The 19,361-nt window shown below is 37.0% G+C and overlaps 2 protein-coding genes across 9 annotated transcripts; one reads left to right on the forward strand and one right to left on the reverse strand.

Moving 5' to 3' along the window:
- Positions 1 to 5,798: 5,798 nt before the first annotated feature.
- Positions 5,799 to 7,745, forward strand: LOC113358150 (RNA pseudouridine synthase 1-like). The gene is made up of 2 exons (XM_026601685.1): positions 5,799 to 6,332; positions 6,466 to 7,745. Exons 1-2 carry the CDS (start codon positions 5,939 to 5,941, stop codon positions 7,122 to 7,124), a joined length of 1,053 nt encoding a protein of 350 aa, XP_026457470.1. The 5' UTR covers positions 5,799 to 5,938; the 3' UTR covers positions 7,125 to 7,745.
- LOC113358149 (serine/threonine-protein phosphatase 4 regulatory subunit 3-like) lies at positions 7,699 to 15,876 on the reverse strand. Of its 8 annotated transcripts, none has more exons than XM_026601681.1 (26): positions 15,590 to 15,876; positions 14,601 to 14,681; positions 14,393 to 14,484; positions 14,211 to 14,295; positions 14,046 to 14,095; positions 13,875 to 13,937; positions 13,677 to 13,756; positions 12,771 to 12,830; positions 12,431 to 12,530; positions 12,243 to 12,320; positions 12,081 to 12,145; positions 11,903 to 11,971; positions 11,745 to 11,822; positions 11,542 to 11,637; positions 11,360 to 11,430; positions 11,202 to 11,279; positions 10,947 to 11,040; positions 10,680 to 10,736; positions 10,469 to 10,564; positions 9,800 to 10,017; positions 9,572 to 9,692; positions 9,339 to 9,470; positions 9,141 to 9,248; positions 8,929 to 9,041; positions 8,750 to 8,842; positions 7,699 to 8,573 (listed from the first exon to the last, which is right to left on the reverse strand). In XM_026601681.1, exons 3-26 carry the CDS (start codon positions 14,451 to 14,453, stop codon positions 8,177 to 8,179), a joined length of 2,463 nt encoding a protein of 820 aa, XP_026457466.1. In that variant the 5' UTR covers positions 14,454 to 14,484; positions 14,601 to 14,681; positions 15,590 to 15,876; the 3' UTR covers positions 7,699 to 8,176. The 8 variants fall into 8 exon arrangements, with proteins under 8 accessions (XP_026457466.1, XP_026457463.1, XP_026457462.1 ...); XM_026601678.1 differs by having other exon boundaries at positions 8,929 to 9,035; positions 14,385 to 14,484; XM_026601677.1 differs by having other exon boundaries at positions 14,385 to 14,484.
- Positions 15,877 to 19,361: the final 3,485 nt, after the last annotated feature.

Below are 19,361 nucleotides of genomic sequence, written 5' to 3' on the forward strand. Positions count from 1 at the left end.
ACCGAGAATTTTCGCTAGGATTTTCCAAATACTCGTTTGTGTGCTAAGTCCGCGAACTCAGTCAGCGAACTGGCGGAAGTTCTCTTTCCGAGAATTTCTGTTGTGTTTGGAAAACTCAACCGATTAACTTAAGTCCGCGAACTTGTTTGTGAACTTAAGAGGTTATGATCTAAATATGTGCTCTGAATATGAAACATTAAATTACTAAGGAATGCTTTATGCAAACCGTGGCTATAATGTTCATGAGCCGATTCAATCGAATCGAATCATCTTTGATTCAATTATATCTTGTGTAGTTACATAAGATCTCAAAGCAATTGAACAACTCTGTAAATAGTTCATTTGAGTCAATTGAACTAGTTATGGTGAAGAAGAACAAGGTTAATAGGAAATTCTCATATGGTTAACCTTTTGGGCATGGTTTTCACGAACCCAGTAAACGTCTACCCAAGTGTGTGTGACAAGCTAAGTTTTTGATCTAACGGTTGAGAAATATTAGCTTGAATCTAAATCAGGTTTTAATCTAACGGTGAATACGGATTGCTTTGTAACTAAGGCAAAACCCTGATTTGAAGGCTATATAAAGGAGACATCTAGCATTGTGCAAAACTAATCCCCACACGTCTGTGTGCTACTAGTGCGCCCGCTAGAGTCGATCTCCATTAACCTTTGATTTTCTTCTCTAAAATAAGGTTAACGACTTAAAGACTTCATTGGGATTGTGAAGCCAGACCAATACTACTTTGTCGTAGTTGTGTGATCTGATCTTGCATCTTCTATCGTACGAGTACAATCGATTGATTAGCTTGAGATCGTGAGAGTTTTCCGATATGCAAGATAAAAAAGTCACAAACATCTTCGTCTCACTGTTTGTGATTCCTCGACAATCCGCTTGTGTAGTCAGGAAGGATTGTAGAGAGGTAATTGATTAATCTAGGCTGTTCTTCGGGAATATAAGACCGGATTATAAATTGGTTCATGTTACCTTGATTTTATATCTAAAGACGGAACAAAACCTAGGGTTTATCTGTGGGAGGCAGATTTATCCTTTTATAGAATTTTCTGTGTAAGACAGATCTGTTTATTATCAAGTCTGTGATTTTGGGTTACAACAACTCTTGGTTGTGGGTGAGATCAGCTAAGGGAATCAAGAGCGCAGTATCATGCTGGGATCAGAGGCGTAGGAGTACAACTATACCTTGTATCAGTGGGAGATTGATAGGGGTTCAACTATAGTCAAGTCTGAAGTTAGTTTGCAGTAGGCTAGTGTCTGTAGCGGCTTAATAGTATTCAATCTGGACTAGGTCCCAGGGTTTTTTTGCATTTGCGGTTTCCTCGTTAACAAAATTTCTGGTGTCTGTGTTATTTCTATTCCGCATTATATTTTATATAATTGAAATAATACAGTTTGTGCGTTCGTGATCATCAATTGGAAATCCAACCTTTGGTTGTTGATTGATATTGATTGATCCTTGGACATTGGTCTTTGGTACCGTACAAGTATTCCTTGTATTTGATAAAGACTCGCTATTGTTTTTAACTTGAGTAAAAATCAAATCAAGAGAGAGATATTAACTCCTTGAGACACTTTTATCTAGATTGAGTTTGACTGTCTAGTTGATTCTCTAGCAAAGTATTTCGGAGTTAGTCCATACAGGTTGCTAATCGAAATATTGGGTGGTGTTGTTAGACCCCCGCTTTTTCATTACCCAATGCAAAAGATGCATTAACAATTACAGACACTTTGTGATTAAACTCATCGAATGAATCTTCATCTGCCATACGAAGGTTTTCCCTATCGGAATTAAGGTTTTGAAGCCTAGCTTCCTTTTCACTGGTATTTCCTTCGAATACGGTTTCTAAGATATCCCACGCATCTTTGGACCTAGTGCAATTTGACACACGGTGCTGAAGATTTGGGGTAATGGCATGTATGGTGGAATTCAAACCGTTGGAGTTTTGCTTCGCAACAAGTACCTCAGCAGCATCGTATTCGCCAATATTTTTTGGAACATTAACGTTACCTACTGCAACAACGGGAGCATCATATCCATTAACAACACATACCCATGATTGAAAATCACGTGCTTGAAGAAAAGCTCGCGTAGCAATTTTCCACCATAAGTAATTAGAGCCATCGAAGACTGGTGGTACGTTAATAGAGATAGCACCTCTGTCCATAGAGTCAGATCGCACAAACACAGACTTATAAGGTCTTGAACGTGTTTGCCTGCTCTGATATCAATTGAAAAGGGTGGGGTCTAACAACCACACCCAATATTTCAATTAGCAATCTGTATGGACTAACTCCAATATACTTTCTAGAGAATCAACTAGACAGTCAGACTCAATCTAGAGAAAAGTATATCGAGGAGTTAATATCTCTCTCTTGATTTGATTTTACTCAAGCAAATAGAAATCTGCGAGTCTTTATCAAATACAAGGATAATAAACCTGGATGGTACCAAAGACCAATATCCAAGGATCAACCAATTTCCAATCAACAACCGAAGGTTTATTTCACAATTGATCGATAAAAACGCACAACCTGTGATATTTCAATTATATAACAAAATATAATGCGGAATAAAAGTAACACAGACACCAGAAATTTTGTTAACGAGGAAACCGCAAATGCAGAAAAATCCCGGGACCTAGTCCAGTTTGAACACCACATTGTATTAAGCCGCTACAGACACTAGCCTACTACAAACTAACTTCGGTCTGGACTGTAGTTGAACCCTAATCAATATCACACTGATTCAAGGTACAGTTGCGCTCCTCACGTCTATGATCCCAGCAGGATACTACACACTTGATTCCCTTAGCTGATCTCACCCACAACCAAGAGTTGCTACGACCCAAAGTCGAAGACTTTAATAAACAAATTTGTATCACACAGAAAAGTCTAGGATGATAGATAAATTTGTCTCCCACAGATAAACCTAAAAGTTTTCTTTCTTTTTTTGATAAAATCAAGGTGAACAGGAACCAATCGATAACCCGGACTTATATTCCCGAAGAACAGCCTAGAATTATCAATCACCTCACAATAATCTAAATTGTATGGTAGCGAAACTAGATATTGCGGAATCAAAAACAATGAGACGGAGATGTTTGTGATTTATTTTTATCTTGCCCTATCGGAGATATAATCTCAAGCCAATCTTACAATTGAACTCGTACGATAGAAAATGGCAAGATCAGATCGCTCAACTACAAGAGAAGTAGTTTCGTCTGGCTTCACAATCCCAATAAAGTCTTCAAGTCGTTAACCGACAGGGTCTCGAGAAGAAACCTACGGTTAAAGGAGAATCGACTCTAGCAAACCAACTAGTATAACACATGAGGTGTGGGGATTAGTTTTTCCATTTGCTACATGTCTACTTTATATAGTTTTCAAATCAGGGTTTGCAATCCAAGTTACCTTGGTAACAAAACATTCAATATTCACCGTTAGATGAAAAGCCTGATTTATTCAAGCTAATATCTTTCAACCGTTAGATCGAAACTTAGCTTGTCACACACAAATGAAATGTATTCATTTAGGTTTGAGTGACCGTACCTAAACGTGTACACTTAGTTGGTTCACAAATAGTTAACCAATGGTTAGCCATATGAGCACTTTCATATTAACCGTATTCATCTTTCTCATATGTAGTTCAAATGACTCATAAGAACTAGTTCAAGAGTTGTTCAATTGCTTAGATCTTTATACATAGACACGATTGAAACAAAATCGGTTTGATTCATTTGAATCAATTCATGAACAATATAGCCACGTTTTGCAAAGATTGTATTCCTTATTGATTTATTGTTTAAGTTCATGAAACTACCAATTTGAGAAATATAACCAGCTTGTATGGGTATGCGTACCTTAGCTACCGGATTTGAGTTGGCTTTTGGTTTCGAAACTCAGCAAAAAATTTCGGGTAGAAAAGTTCCGCCAGTTTGCGTACGGGTACGCGTACCTAAGGTGACTGGTTTATGAGTTCGTAAACTCCAAACTCAGCAGAATTTTCCGAGAGGAAAAGTTCCGCCAATACGCGTACGGGTACGCGTACCTAACCCGTCTCCTTCAACAATACTGTATGCACACATATGCACACACTTGGTTTCCGGTACATGGATTTATACACTAATGTGCGAACACACTATATATGCTTATACCCATAGTTGGTTACGTAATCTCAACTCTACATTTCAATCATTGAAACATTCTTCTATAATGTTATAATAGTCGTTAGACATAAAGAATCGATTATCGTCATCAAAGCTATTTTCAAGATTGAAACGTCATCATGACTTTCGTCACGGGTAAAGATGAAAATGGTTAAAGAAAAAGCTTACCAACACATATTTTGAGAAAAAGATAGGCGAGTAAACTCGGCTCGAAATATGTGTATGTATGAAAACTATCATACTTATACGACTTTTGTCTCAAGAGTATGAGATAGAGTAGATAGACTTTTGAGTGAAAGATGAGTTCAAGTCTCCACATACCTTTTGGTCGGATGAAGTTCCACTGATTCCTTGAGTAGTTCTTCGTCTTCGTAAGATAATCGCCATGGAGTCTGGAGCTCAACTATTCCTAACTATCCTAGACCGAGACTTAGTCATAAGTATACTAGAAATCAAGACATATAGTTTGATCACTAACATTGCAAACGTGCTTGAGATAGCAACGCATGCGAGTTCGACCGAGCAATGCTCTAACACTACTGCATAGAGAGAGAGAAACCAAAAACATAAATGAAAAAAATGGTTGAATTAGATCGTGAATCTATATGTCATGTTATTATGGAGGGGTATATCGGTAATCTATAATTTCAGGATTTCAATGTAGGGGTATTATTTTTTGGTGAGGGTATTTTTGAAGGTCATCAGAAGCAAGGGTATTTATAATATTTTTACTTCACAAATATTCATTAGAGAACAACGACAACTATAAAGGGTAGGCTCGGAGTAATAAAAAAGGGAGTGAGGGTTTACGTACGTTATCAGAAAGAAATTTATATTGCACAAAACCGATCTCCTCTATGGACAGTTGAGAGACTTGTAAGTGTTTTGTATTTTTACTCCGACCCGTTGATCGTATTCTTCATTAGAACATTAACCTACTTATGACGTTCTTTTATAGGGGCGATATGCAAACATGAAATACGCTCAGGATACAGGATGAGAATTCAGGTTTTATCAATGCTACTTAATCATGAAGGAAAACTGCCCGGAACTTAACACGATACAACCACCACCTAATCCTCCTCAAGATGGAGATGAAGATTAAAACAACTGCAGCAACGACATTACTGGTTTTGTGGGTATACCTCTATGTAAACCCTCACGAGACAATACTCGTCCTTTATGGCGACATAACTGTTTAAAGAATTGCCGCACATGCTAAGTATTGTTGTGTTGCCTGCGAAAGTGAGCTACGTTTAGAATTCTGTAATCAATCCATGTATCCTCTATCTCGTTTATTGAAATTAATAAAAATACGTACACGTCATTATACAGCTCGATCTTATTGATTCCCGATGGCGTACCTTTAACCCTCGATCATGGCGCTAAAGTTTGCAAGCAGAGCGTGAAATAGAACGTAGGAATGTAAACGGGATGTACGATTAAAAAGGTCAAACAAATATAAACATGGGACGCTATTTATTTGGGCGTCCCCTGCAGACGTCATTTCTAACAGTGTCAGACGCCATAAGGGTGGGCGTCTGCAAGAATAATTCAGTGAATATTCGTTCTGGACGCTTGTTTTTCGGCGTCTGGTGCTTTTTTGAAACGCCAGCCCTATTGACGTCTTGGTGTTGATTTCATCTCACGTTCTACGAAACTGAAGAGCGCTTGTTGAATTCAAGGAAATAGCGACACAGAAACAACACTTCTTCGAGAGAAAGTTGAATCTCGCCTCCCATTAGAGCCAGCCTAAATGACTAAAATGCCATTCTCTTCTCCTTTTCGATCACATATCTTCCGATCCTTCCCGGCGGTTCTTTCTTTCTTCTTGCCTTACTCAAATACCTTCAACAAAATCCCCCATTTTCACGGTAAATCTAGCCGACCAATCATGTCAGTAGAAACTCATCTCTCAGACTACCCAAAACCTTTATCACAACCATTACCAGCTATCTCTAAGGAAATTGAATTGAATAGAGCTTTATCTGCTACTTCAAAATCGACTTCATTCTCTCTGACACCAAAAGATGTAATCTTTGAAGATGAATGGATGGTTATTGTTAACAAACCGCAAGGAATTTATTGTGAAACTGTTCTTTCTTCGGTTCCTCAACTTCTTAATAACAAAACTGATTTAACGGATTCAAGTAAGACTTTATTAATCTTTATTTCTTAATAGCACATGTAGTGATTGATTTTTTGTCTCAATGAAAGTAATTGAGTTTTTTCTGCTTGGTAAATGTCTTGTTCATATTAACTTTGTTAAATTATGATTCGCAGAGACTGAAACCAACTCACTAGAGCTTCATCTTGCTAATCGGCTCGATCGCGATACAAGTGGTTTAATGGTCATAACAAAATCACACAAAGTTGCAGGGAAGTTAGTTAAAGCCTTCACTGATCACAAAGTTAAAAAAACCTACATCTCTATGTGCATTGGAGTAGCTCCAAAATGGGATAGAATCAGTTTAAAATCAGGTCATGGGAGGTCGAGATTTGGTGTTTGGCGTGTTTATGCTGCATCAGACGTTGGCCGTGCATTGCCAGGAGGATCTTCAGTTAGAGATATGGCAACCACATTTGAAGTTCTATCTGTAAATGGACAAGGTAAATTCAAAGAACCGACTAAATTGAGTATCAACGAAGATGTTTTAATAGTTGAAGAACCAGGAATAGTAGCTGGTGAAAAGAATGATGAGATTTTGGTAAGAGCATACCCACAAAGTGGAAGAACTCATCAGATTAGATTACACAGTCAGTACCTTGGAATTTCAATTAGAGGAGACGTCAAGTACGAAGGTGTTTGCGAATGGAAAGGGAAAGTTTACAGTGGCCATGAGCTTCATGCTGAGACTTTAACGTTTGATCATCCAATTACCGGTCTCACGGTTGAGTTTCGAGCTCCTCTGCCTTCATGGGCAACTCAAGCATTAGGCTAACCCCAATGGGAGAGATTGAACTGCTAGATTGGCCAAAAAGTGTTGCAAATCATGAAAAAAGCGTGGGAAAAAAGTTAACACTAGCAATGGATAGTTCTCTCTCCTAACAGTTGCTCGCAGTCCAACTATCAGCGAGATTGAAACGCTGAATGGTTCGGCACTCAAAAAGTGTTTTTAACGCTGAACGGTTCGGCGCTGGGAGATAAATTTCATGATCCAACGGCTGAGATTTAAAACGCCGAACCAAACGACGCTCTATAGTGGTCCCAGATGTGGATGACCAATCTAGCTGCTAGATATCTAACCCATATGATTTAGGAGGTTGCCCATGCTGACGTGGATGGCCAATCTAGCAACTAGATATCTAGCCCATAGGACTAAGCCTTACAAAAGGAACTACAGTACCAGGAAATTGTATCACACTACGCGTTATTTTTCTTTTTCTGATAACATCGTGCTAGGTTTTCGGATTGATAATTGTTTTATTGTTGTTTTCGCCAATTTCCCATGTGTAATTTAAGAATCGCAAGGCTGATCTTGTTCTGACATACACCCATTAAAACCGGCTGAAGTATAATCGAAACACCAATTGAAATTGTATAACTGATTCACTATCTGTAATTTCATGTACACATTGAAATGTACAATCACATGGACAACCAGCTTGCCTTATCTTAATCATTGGAACTCAGGAAAAATATTAACCTAACCCTCCATCTCTGGCATACATTTATACAGAGAAATTTGAAAAATCAATCAATACAGAAAACGGCAAAAATTGAAGAAAAGAAGATTTTTGAAGGCGGGTGTGACTGTTGTTTACCACCAAAAAGAACTGTTTTCTTTTCCTTTCTCGAGTAACAGCAGCATGATGAGACCAAATGCTAGGCCAGGTGAGGTTTGAATTCCTTTGACCCTTACGGCGAATAATAGATTCTTTCCTTCTCACAGACCGCTGTTCCTGTCTTGGCCTGTTTCCTCGTCATCAAAACCTTTTCCTCCTTCCAGGAGAGAATATAGCAGTCTTACACATCAGATAATACAAGGATGTGTCATCGAACACAAGAACCAGTAGTACTCCCTTCATCTACAATCAGCTTAGATGTTGAGTCACTACCATTTATGGGTGCCACAGCAGACCCTCCGTCAGTTACTTGACAAATCTCTGAAGTGCTCGGCGAATTATCAGAACTTCTTTGCTCTTTACTTTGAGCTTCTTCTTCAGAGAATTTCTCACCTGAGGTTCGGATAAGTGGTTTACTAGATTCTGCTTCAGGATTACATACCGACTGTGGAGCGGTGTTTAAAACATTGTCACGGTTGCTCAAGTCGTCATCCAACTTCTGCTTCTTTGTTGGCTCGAGCACCTCCTCATCGTAATTTGATTTCCGTTTTAGTGTCAGAGGGGATGTGCTTCTTTCATCCCCACCAAGAGTTTCCACTTTATTCCTAGATGTGAAACGTTTGAGATTGTTAGGAAAAAAAACAGGTTTTATACCGGTGACCCAACACTACCCACACGACATGCCTACTAAAGTTGAAGTCCCTGAAAGGGTTGAATCACCCTGATCCATTGCTTGGATAATATTACATTTCGAGACGCCTTTCAAGTATTAGTGCTTTACCTTAATGATGCATGGCAGGAGGTGGCTGGTAAAGAAGTTTGATTTTCTTGTTGGACATCTAAAGAACTATCAGAAGCAGTATCCTCTTCGTCGCTGATTCACTCAAGTACAAGGTCCATTAGTTAATAAATTTCAGACAAAAAGTTAATACATTGAATTTTTAGTAAAAGAATACATACCTGTCCTCATTGAAGTAATCTTCTTCCTCTTTATCAAGAGCACGCTCATCATATCGCTTTCTTGGGTTCTCATTGATGCATTTTTCGGGGTCAATTTTTTCCTTGTTCTGAAACTGATTCAAGAAAATTACTAAAGATCCTGAAGTAGTACACGCTTGTTAAAAGAAACTGGCACAAGGAAGTTACCAAAGATCCAGGAGTAGACCAGTTACCTGCTCATATTTAAGTTTAAGTTGCGAAACAGTTGCAAATGGCTCAAATTTGACCAACTGACTCCAGAAAGAATCAACAATGTACATAATTAAGGTTTTTATGTTTTCCTGCACAAAGCAAATGACGTTCATATGACCTCTGAGATACCTAGAGAATACCTAATTATGCAACAGAAGCTAACTGAAAGAAAGAAGCACCTTTCTGATATACTCGAAAAGATCAAGAACTGCAGAATTTAGAAGATTATATCGATCACCATTAGCAATAAAAGCATCCACAATTGGCTTCAGATGGTTTTTCTTAACAATATGACTGAGTAATTGCTCATCCTGCAAAACAAATATGAGTTCCATTGCATTATTGCCTAAATTTCAACACATGAATCTTGCCAATAGTATGTATCAGAAAACAACGGGGATATAATACTCACACTAGCGTTGCGACAAATAATGATGCGCATGAAGCGAACAGCAGCTACAACTAGGTACTTCTCCCTTCTATGAACCAGAAGTAAGACTTTTCCTATCATATTATTTAGAAGAAAGTTGCATCTACAAGCACGAAACCGAGATAAAACAAGATGGTTAATCCACAATTGCCTCGTACTGCTGAAATACAAAATTTTAACAAGTAGCAAGCACACAACAAAGGAGAGTACTTTATCCTGTAAGGATGGTGAAGAATGCAAAAACACAGCAATTCACATATGTTTGTCAATATCTCTGGCTTTATGACCACCTGACTTCCATGCCCATCACCAGCCGCTGATTTTTCTGTTGTTGATGTGGTGAGACCTTTTGGAGGGCATGACAACATTATGACCTCTATCAATTGGTCCAAGTGCTTCTCGTAGAAAATTTCTATTATTGTCTCTCTCTGCAACAAATAAAGAAAATCCAACACATGACTAAGGAGTACATACTGCAGGTCACAAATTGATTTCTAGCATGATTAAGAAAAAAAGTTGAACACATTCTTCCATAATATATCATCCATAAATTTTCCAATAATTCATACCACAGAACATATCAAACAGCCACTCAACATTTGTAGTTCTACCTGCACAAATGCATCTTAATAGGTTGCAGATACTACACACATAAGTGGGGAGTCACTCTACTTTCCCCACACAAAAAAAAAAAAAAAAATTAACCTGCATCCTCTCATGTGAATAGTGAATTAACTACAGAATGAAAAAGAAACCATGTGTCAAAACCGAACAGACTCAACAAAATAGTCAAATATACGCATCTTTCTTACATCATAATTAGAATCCTCGCAACATTAAAAGAAAGAGATATGCGCAAAGAAATGAAGGAAACTGCACCTGGGATCCTGCCGAGAACCAGTCCAATAAATTGCGCAGTATCTCAAGAAACTGACAATGCATCTCCTCGCCAAAATCTGTTAACATACCTTTAACCTGAAAATAAACCATTACAATATCATTCATCATGTCAAGAGAAGTAACTGCAAAAAGAACTAATCGTGCTACTCTAAAAATAGTCCAAGAATGTATTAACACACACGGATTATACCAGAAAAGCAGGCATGCACATAACAGAGGAAACTCTACTAAAAGAACTTGAAGGATGCTACAAAACGACAACAAAATTGAGTAAATTAAGGGCCCGTGATCTTAATAAAATTAAGCGATTCTGCAAGAGCATTTCACAGTTGTAAGAGTTAACAGATTTAATATTTCAGTCACTGCAACAAAGTAGGCAAGAGAAAGGGATCTTTTGCCAAATAAATATAATACATATATAAGCACAATAAAAAAAATCATGAGATGACATACATACCAGAAGTCCAAGAAGGGGACGGCCTTCCGGTCGGATAATATACGACCTGAGAAGGTTGGCATCCTGGTTAAGGAAAAGAAGAAGGATATCTGTTCTGCATAGCGAGAAGAATACCACATAATTATCAAGGCTATCATACCTGTCATGGAAAGAAGACTACAGTTCTACTACTGGTTATATGTAGCAGACCTATCAGAGTAACATTATGTACTACACAATAGAATAACCTACAAATACTACAAAACAACCTCTTACCCAATTAATACAAGCCTTTTATCTTCTGACTGCAGTGCAACAGCTATGATATCAAAGATGCCTTCATACATAAGATCCCTATAGCAACCAATATGCTTCAGGAAAACACGGTGAGAAAGAACGGTATAAATCCGGAAAAAAAAATCACAAGTACACACCTAAACAGTCGCAACTGATTTACTACTGGCAAGCTCTTACTTAAGCTACAAAATTCGTGCAAGAATACTACCTGTTCCAAATCAAGGTTAAAGATAATCAATTTAGGAAAGGAATCCCTTTGCACAACAAATATTTTATCCTAAATAGATTTCAAATTATATAAAGAAGTCGAGAAATCTACCAAATTTTTCTTTGTTTCAGTGGAGGCAGTGGATGATTTCATTCTTGCAAATAGTTCCTTGATAAAGGTACTATCATCCTTCAACAAAGAAATGACCTAATAAAAATAAAATATTAAACGGTCGACTTGCAATTAGGGGAAAGAGGTGATGCCAAAAAAACAAAAAGGCTAAAAATAAATTGTTCAGAGAGTTGGGAACTCACTGCTACATTATTTCCTTGAATGATGGAATTGAGATTTACAGTCGTAGACTCGTCCAATATTCTTGGCAAAATGACATCCTACAAAATGTAGCAAAAATTAAAAAATGCTATCACTACACCAATCACAAAGAAGTGCCAAGTCTAAAAGTTATCTACACCTTTATATAACCAATTCTGTAAGTCTGATGTATCTTTGACAAGACTGAGGGATCTTTGATTGGGATTGCCTACAATAAGAAAAAGAGCAACATTTTTAAGTTAGTGCAAGCTAACTAGCTGCTTAGCCCAGCTATTGACTTGCCCACAACTGACATCGAAGGAGAAAATGTGTATTACCTCCTTAAAGACCACATGCTCTTTCAAGAAAGCACGATGATGCACACGAAAAATTTCCTGATCATCTGAAAAACACTTTCAGTTGTTCATTAACATAGCAACGAAGGTTAATCGTTCAAAATAAATGTCATGCAAATTTTTAAGAAACTGCGAATAACTTACACTCGAGGGTCCCAATAATATCCATGATAAATTTATCACTGAATATTTTGTCAAAGATCTGAGGACTATTCAGTAAAACTGGAGCAAAAGAAAAACAAGAAGTCATGAGTACTCATAAACAGATAGAAGAAGAAATGCCGATCAAGAAAGAAAAGGAAAGGGAGGTACGTAAAAAGACGAATACTGACTTATTCCCTTCACCAGTCTGAATATTTTGCGGAGAGCATCCATGTCTTCCAAGTCCTCGCACATTCTAAACAGATTCAAGAGCTTTGGAAAAAAATCTTGCTGCAAAAATAAGAGAAATTTTATATTATAGAGAAACAAAAGTCCCCCTATAACAGATAAGAGTATTGGCACCCGAAACAGTGTTGCAAACAGTTACAGTATCCTCATATTTCTGATTATACAAGTGCCCTTTAAGTACTATGCACATACATACTTATCCAAATACTAAATGACTAAGAAAAGATTCTCAAATAGCAGTTCTAGGATCTATGAATTGCATATGGTTGATTAGAAGCTTACATCATGTATTATAAGCTCCGCAACACGGATCTGGTCAGTTATGCCACTCTCCGCTACGATCTGCAGGTAAAATTTGATAGTGTCATGAAGACATTTGCATCTCAAGAGAGTATAATACAGAATTTTAAATTGACATTGTGAAATACATAACAAAAGAAATTAAGTAACTTTGAGTAATCAACCTCAAGATGAAGGTAAACAAAGGAACTCTCCAGTTCAATGAAAAGACAATCCACATGCGTAGGATTGACATAATCCTCTATGTGCCTAAGGAATTGGGCTTAATAACGGTTCATAGGTCCAAGAAGATTTTTGATCCAAGAAATCGAACCCAACTAAATAAAAACATAATCACGAATTTGGATATTTAACGAATTGGAAATAATTGATCTTTGACCCCCAGATACAGAAGTGAGAAGACGAAAAAAGTATACCCTGGCTAAAACTAGTGATAGAATACAAAAGTGAAATCTCGCAAGATGGAAATCACTGTCAATTAGAACAGATTGTCCCCACTAAGCATATACATTTAGCATGGCTGACCCTAGTTGATCAGGACTTCACAACTTTTAAGCGTCCAAGAGTAAATCCATCAAAATACCAAAATCAAGTGTATTATACACTCCATACGAGTTTTTGGTTGGAGCCAGTGCATATGAGTGAACTTTTATGCTTAAGTTCATAGGAACTTTAACACATGATTTCCAACTCAAATGCTAACAGCAATTGCTGACAACAAGCCTCAAACACATAATCTGCCAGACTTCTACCAATCCAACTTAAGATAATCTGCCAGAGACCAGTCAAATTTTGGTTTTGAACTCTTCAAAGACTTGACCAGACAAAATTTTACTCTTTGAAGTCAGAAAAAGAATAAAAAAAGACACTAAGTCCATAGGCTGGAACCTTGATTATCGCAGGAAGTGTGGATAGCTCAACAGCAGGCAACTCCCTCAGCTCAGTGCTCAAACAATTAAAAGCCTCCTCTGCAAGATATAATACTGTAAGGTACAGTAAATGATCCAAAGCATCATTTCTTATCCTTATCAACATGCAACAAGATATGAGGCTGATAAAAGAATCCATGAACAGAAATAAGGTTACCATTGGCCTGTGACATTCCTGATGTCTCCAGTGGTTCGGTAACAGATTGAGGACTCTCTTGATCTACAATTAGTGCCAAATAGTCGAAATAGCATGAATCAGACTGATGAATCAAGGACTTCGTTTCATAGACCAATACATAACACACACACAAATAAAGAGTTCACTAACCACTAATGTTACTGAAATGCAGATTCTTCCCAGCATTACGAATGTGTTCCCTAAATAACAAAAGACATTGTAATCATGATAAGACCACAAGTTCTAAGACATTTTTCCAGAGAAATGACCTGAAATAAAGTTGAAAAGCAACAACGAAACCCGCATAAAACTCACCAAACAAAAGAGCAGCCTGCAATCTCTTGAAAGCTAAGCGCTAATTCTGTAGAATATTCTGGATCACGCCATGATATGATTGTATCTAAATTGAGAAAAAACAACTGGTAATGTCTTCAGTGCCAAATACACACAATAGAAATCAAGCTTACAAACATAAAAATACAAGATTACCTTCTTGCCTTTGATAATTTTCATCTGAGCCAATACGATGTGCAAGTAGCGTCTCACTGTCATCCTCATCGATCACAAACAAAGCAAGGTCTTCAGACCTCTACGACCATAACAACCAGACAAAAAAAAAATCATTTGAATTCGACAAGATCAATACTTCAAAAGATATATGACTGACTTAACACCACAAAAATCAAAATTAGGATAAAAACATACCTCTAAGTAACCTACACTGACTTGCCCAGTACCTCGATCATCCCATTTCCCCTCCTCATTCAAATGGTATACTTTAACACGCTGAAAATAAAATCTTTACACCATTACAACCCACTACACGGATTCTTCAAAAAAAATAATTCAAAAACACAATACATAATCACCAAGTAGGAAGAATTCAAAATAAAAATCATTTTCTTCAGACCATATAAATTAAACAAAAACTATAGCATCATTTTGAAAACACAATTACATCACAGTCTGGTATCGGCAAACCATTTGCCTATTGCCAGATGGTTCAACTTGGGCACATTGCGCTCAGGCAAACGATTTGCTGTTTCACTTGGATCTTTTTGGCTTATACTATAGACAAAGTTTCCGATTTTCAATAATAAAATGGTTTGATAATCAGTGAACCGTCAAACAAATAATTTTCCAAAAGGAAATTGCTCAGCACACCATGTACCAACCGTTACATCTTCACAATTTAATTCAACCATAAGCCAATCCCGAAAATATACTTTGTTCCCTAATCCATTTCCATGTTGGATAAAAGAGGATGGTCTAGTGAATAGCTCATCCCAAATATAACAGAAGGCAGTGGGAATACCCTACTGAATAGCTCATTCCAGATACTATAGCTAAAATTTCCACTTCCATATACCGGAAATTGTGGTCACGGAATATAATGTATCCATTAAGTGAAAATATATTCCTTCGCACCATTAAACCCAGGCATAGTTCAGGGCACACGTTTAAAACACAAGCTGAACTTCAATAACCGTTTTTGAATCTCGACACCATTACAACCCACTTTAATTACTTCAAAAATTCTCAATTTCAACAAAACCCACAAATGAAATCTACTCATTTTGGTGAAAATCGACATTAGAATCAATAACTTCACACAATTAAACCCAGACCAAAACTAGGGCATCGATCGATAAACAAATACAACAAGAATTGTAAAAATTAGGGTTTATTCTTACCTGAGATGCAGTTGTTGCAGGAGGTTTTCCTTGTGCCCCCATTAATCCTTGTATTGAAAAACAAAATTGGGAAAAATCTGAAAATTTTCTTGAATTTAATTGTTAAAAGAACTAAGAATTGTAAAACAATTAGGGCTTTCTCGAAGTATGAATTTTGAAAATGGCGGGAAAATTTGAGTTTACTGAGAAACCCTAATAATACCCGCCATATGGAGTAGAGTAGGATGCTCACGAATTCCTTCTTCTTCTTCCTCTCGACTGTTTTTCTCTCTCTGTTTAACAACCGAACGAAATGATACGGACTTTTTATATCAAAGTCCGTATAGCGACGTATATTCACCATAAAAATCTCAGATTTTTAGATTAGACTTTTTTTTTCTTTTTTTTTTTTTGAATTGGGAGATTAGACGACTTACTATTAGGGCTGCACAAGAACCGGTCTAAACGACCTGGACCGGAGTAGAACCGGTGATACCGGACCGGTACCGGACCGGAACCGGCTTTACCGGGACAGACACCGGTTTTGAAATTTGAGAACCGGTCTAGACCGGTACAGACACCGGTTCTTAGAGAGAACCGGACTTGAACCGGACCATATGTACCGGTTATTATTAGCCGTCAAGATCTGTATAGAGTTTTAATCCTAGCCATCCAAGACATAATATGTCGAGAAAAAGAAAACAGAAGAAGCATTCAACATTCTTCATTTCTTCTTCTTCTTCTATTTCTTTAATAGTAATTACTTTTATTGTACTAACTGAAGTTTAATTATTTCTTTTTGTTTATTTTTTTTTGCCTGTTGCAGTCATAATTGAGAATTTCCTAAAAGCTTGAAGTTTATTTATGGAAATGAATGCAGGCTAGGATTGGAAATTGCAAGTGAAGGATTTGCAACCATCCATTTTCGTTTGCAATGATCACATTTCATTTCTTGTCGACTTGCCGTAGACAGACTTATGGTTGTGGAAATGTTGTTTTTTGCTTTTTAGCAAACTGAACTTATTTTGGATTGTTGTTTTGAAGTTATGGAAATGTTGAACTTAAGTATGTATGCAACCTGAACTTATTTTGGATACATTGATCATATGGAAATGTTGTATAATTTATACTTAGTATTAATTTGTAACATTTTCCGGGTAAAAAAAACCGGTACCGGTCTTGTACCGGACCAGTACCGGCGGTACAGGTACAACACCAGGTACAAGTACAGGTACCGGTACTCAAAAAGAGGTACCGGTCAACACCAAGTACAGACACCGGTTCCATAAGAGAACCGGTCCGCACCGGAGTATGTGCAGCCCTACTTACTATAGACCAAGTACGGTAAATAATCTGAGGAATTTTTTATTTTTGAGAGTAAAAGAGAAATTCATTACCAAAAAGGAAAAGGAAACTTGCAAAAACATGAAGGCTATTATTAGGGCGTCAAATTTTATTAGAGTGGCGTCATCTAATAAGATAAAAATGGGTCACCCACAATTAATATCAAAAACCCCTTATCTCAAATAATTTTAAAATAACCAAACAACCCTTATGTAGTTAATTTAATTAGATAATAATTAAATTAAGAAGATGAATTTTGTTAAATGGTGGAGAGGGTTTAACACAAAGTGATGATGAATCTCAACCAATTGAAGAAATAAATCAACAAAGTGAAGAATCAATGGTTGAAAATCAACAGGTACACCTCTAAACTATCTCCCATGGGTTCAATTCCACTTAAAACTAGCTTCAATACGCAAAAAGTTTGAGATTTTTAGACTTTCATGAAAAATTACGGTTGGGTTTAGCTTCGTTATCAACCATAATTTAGGTTTACGTCTAGGTTTTGGAAGAACTCCAAACCGTAACTGGTTCCAATAGGACAAAATTGAATTACGGTTGGTAATATGGCATGCCAAACACTTCAAAAACCCATACGTGGGAGAATACGTCTGGAAAAAAAATTCACGAACCTGGACGTAGAAGATTACGTCTGGAAAGTTTACTTCGCGAACCTAGACGTAGAAGATCACGTCTGGAAAAATTGCATCACGAACCTAGACGAAATCCAATTTGAAGCTTCTTCTAAAACATCCAGGAAGAATTACGTTTAGGTTAGCCCATAAGATAAACATGGACGTAAATTCATTTTCTACGGTTGGAATTAAAAGGAACCTGGACGTGATTTCAATTTCTACGGTTGGAATGAAGAGAAACCTGGACGTAAACCAACATGCAAGCTAATTCTATGGTTCGAATTCATCCAAACCTGGACGTAAGTTCTTCAAAAACTGAAATTACGGTTGGTAAACCTAAACGTAATCGCGACGATGAAGTGAATTGAAGTTGAATTGAATTGAAATTACTGAGAAGGAAGAGGAGCTGTTTTTTTGCGAATTAGAATAGAAAGAATTAAGTTTTTAAATTTTTATTTTAGTTAAAGGGTAATCTAGACATTTTGTTTATGTGTTAGGATATCCCATAACCACTTTTTTGGACACTAAGAATCCAAGTGAAGCCCCTCTAATGGAATGTGACGCCCCAATAATAGCCTTCAAAAACATAGAGAAAGAAAATGGATATTGTCATATTATCATATCATGCGGGCTATGAGATTTTGACAACAAACTGGTAGTGTCGTTACCTTCCACTTGATTACTAATGTTACCAATTTTAATAGACATATTTAAGAAAGCAGGTAAATCTTCCTTCCAGTTGTTAAAAACTAAAGATTGTCTTGCTTCCACCGCCAGTTTATCAGCCACAGAATTACCAGTTCTATGAATGAATTTGAAACCCAGAAAATTGTTACATTGTGCCAGAATCTTCATAACTTTCTTAACCAACTTCATTTCTCCAGTCAATCATTGTTTCCTTCCCTTCAATGAATCCCACCATTCTTTCACAGTCTCCTTCAATCCAGAAATGTTATGTTCTTTCATCTTTGGCCCATTTAGCTCCTTGCTCTAGAGCTTCAGCTTTTTTCCGCACATGAAGTTTTGAATATACCTGACTTAGCTCCTCTTCCATTACTTGCATCATCCCTTATTCTGCATCATCCCTTGATATTAGTCTAAACCCAGCGTTCAAAGTATCAGAAACCCAATAAACATCATAGTTTAGTTTGAAACAAATTAAATCTGGAGTTTTCCAAGGGACAATTTGTTTTAGGTTTGAAACAGTGAAACAATATTAAGATTCAAATTCTGCTACTATTGCTCCATAAATTCAAGTGTCTCTGAATTACTATGGAGGTTTGCAGAGAAGATGCGGTTTTTTCTTCAAAAATTATGTTGCATCTTTCCTTCCATATGAACCAACACTTTTTTGCACTAATTTCAGTCACATTTTTACCTTGTACCTACCATAGGTTATAATGATCTTTGAAGGAAATAGCCACAACATTATTTTGACATGCACCGGAAAACGGTAGCAGCATCCATATTGATTTAGCATACGAACAATCAAATAATATGTGTTGTGAAGATTTTTTTTCCACATAAAATGCACTTATTTTCTATGTCTGGCATGTAGCGGCTAAGGATTTGTGTTACTGGTAGAGCATCGGTTAAGCATTTCCATAAGAATAGCCTAATTCTTGGGGTGATTTGCGTTACCTCCCATGTAAAGATTTGTTATTTGCATTACCTTCCCTACAGAAATTAAATAAGCAAAACCTCTTTTCGTCATATATTTCGTCCAAAGATTTCGTTATTTGCCACGTAAGACTTGTATGAGTGGAAGATCCATTATGAGTTATGTGAAATGACAACGTTACCCACTCATATAA

The sequence above is a fragment of the Papaver somniferum genome, chromosome 3 (genome assembly GCF_003573695.1).
Source record: "Papaver somniferum cultivar HN1 chromosome 3, ASM357369v1, whole genome shotgun sequence".
Classification (NCBI taxonomy): domain Eukaryota; kingdom Viridiplantae; phylum Streptophyta; class Magnoliopsida; order Ranunculales; family Papaveraceae; genus Papaver; species Papaver somniferum.

What these genes read in the sequence shown, in the direction of transcription:
- LOC113358150 (XM_026601685.1), top strand. Translation starts at nt 5,939, where the DNA reads ATGACTAAAATGCCATTCTCTTCTCCTTTTCGATCACATATCTTCCGA. An exon ending in AACTGATTTAACGGATTCAA is followed by an intron (nt 6,333 to 6,465) that starts GTAAGACTTTAT and finishes TATGATTCGCAG; the next exon opens with AGACTGAAACCAACTCACTA.
- LOC113358149 (XM_026601677.1), bottom strand. Translation starts at nt 15,631, where the DNA reads ATGGGGGCACAAGGAAAACCTCCTGCAACAACTGCATCTCAG. An exon ending in TATTATTGGGACCCTCGAGT is followed by an intron (nt 12,146 to 12,242) that starts GTAAGTTATTCG and finishes AGTGTTTTTCAG; the next exon opens with ATGATCAGGAAATTTTTCGT. An exon ending in AAAAGGCTTGTATTAATTGG is followed by an intron (nt 11,041 to 11,201) that starts GTAAGAGGTTGT and finishes CTCGCTATGCAG; the next exon opens with AACAGATATCCTTCTTCTTT.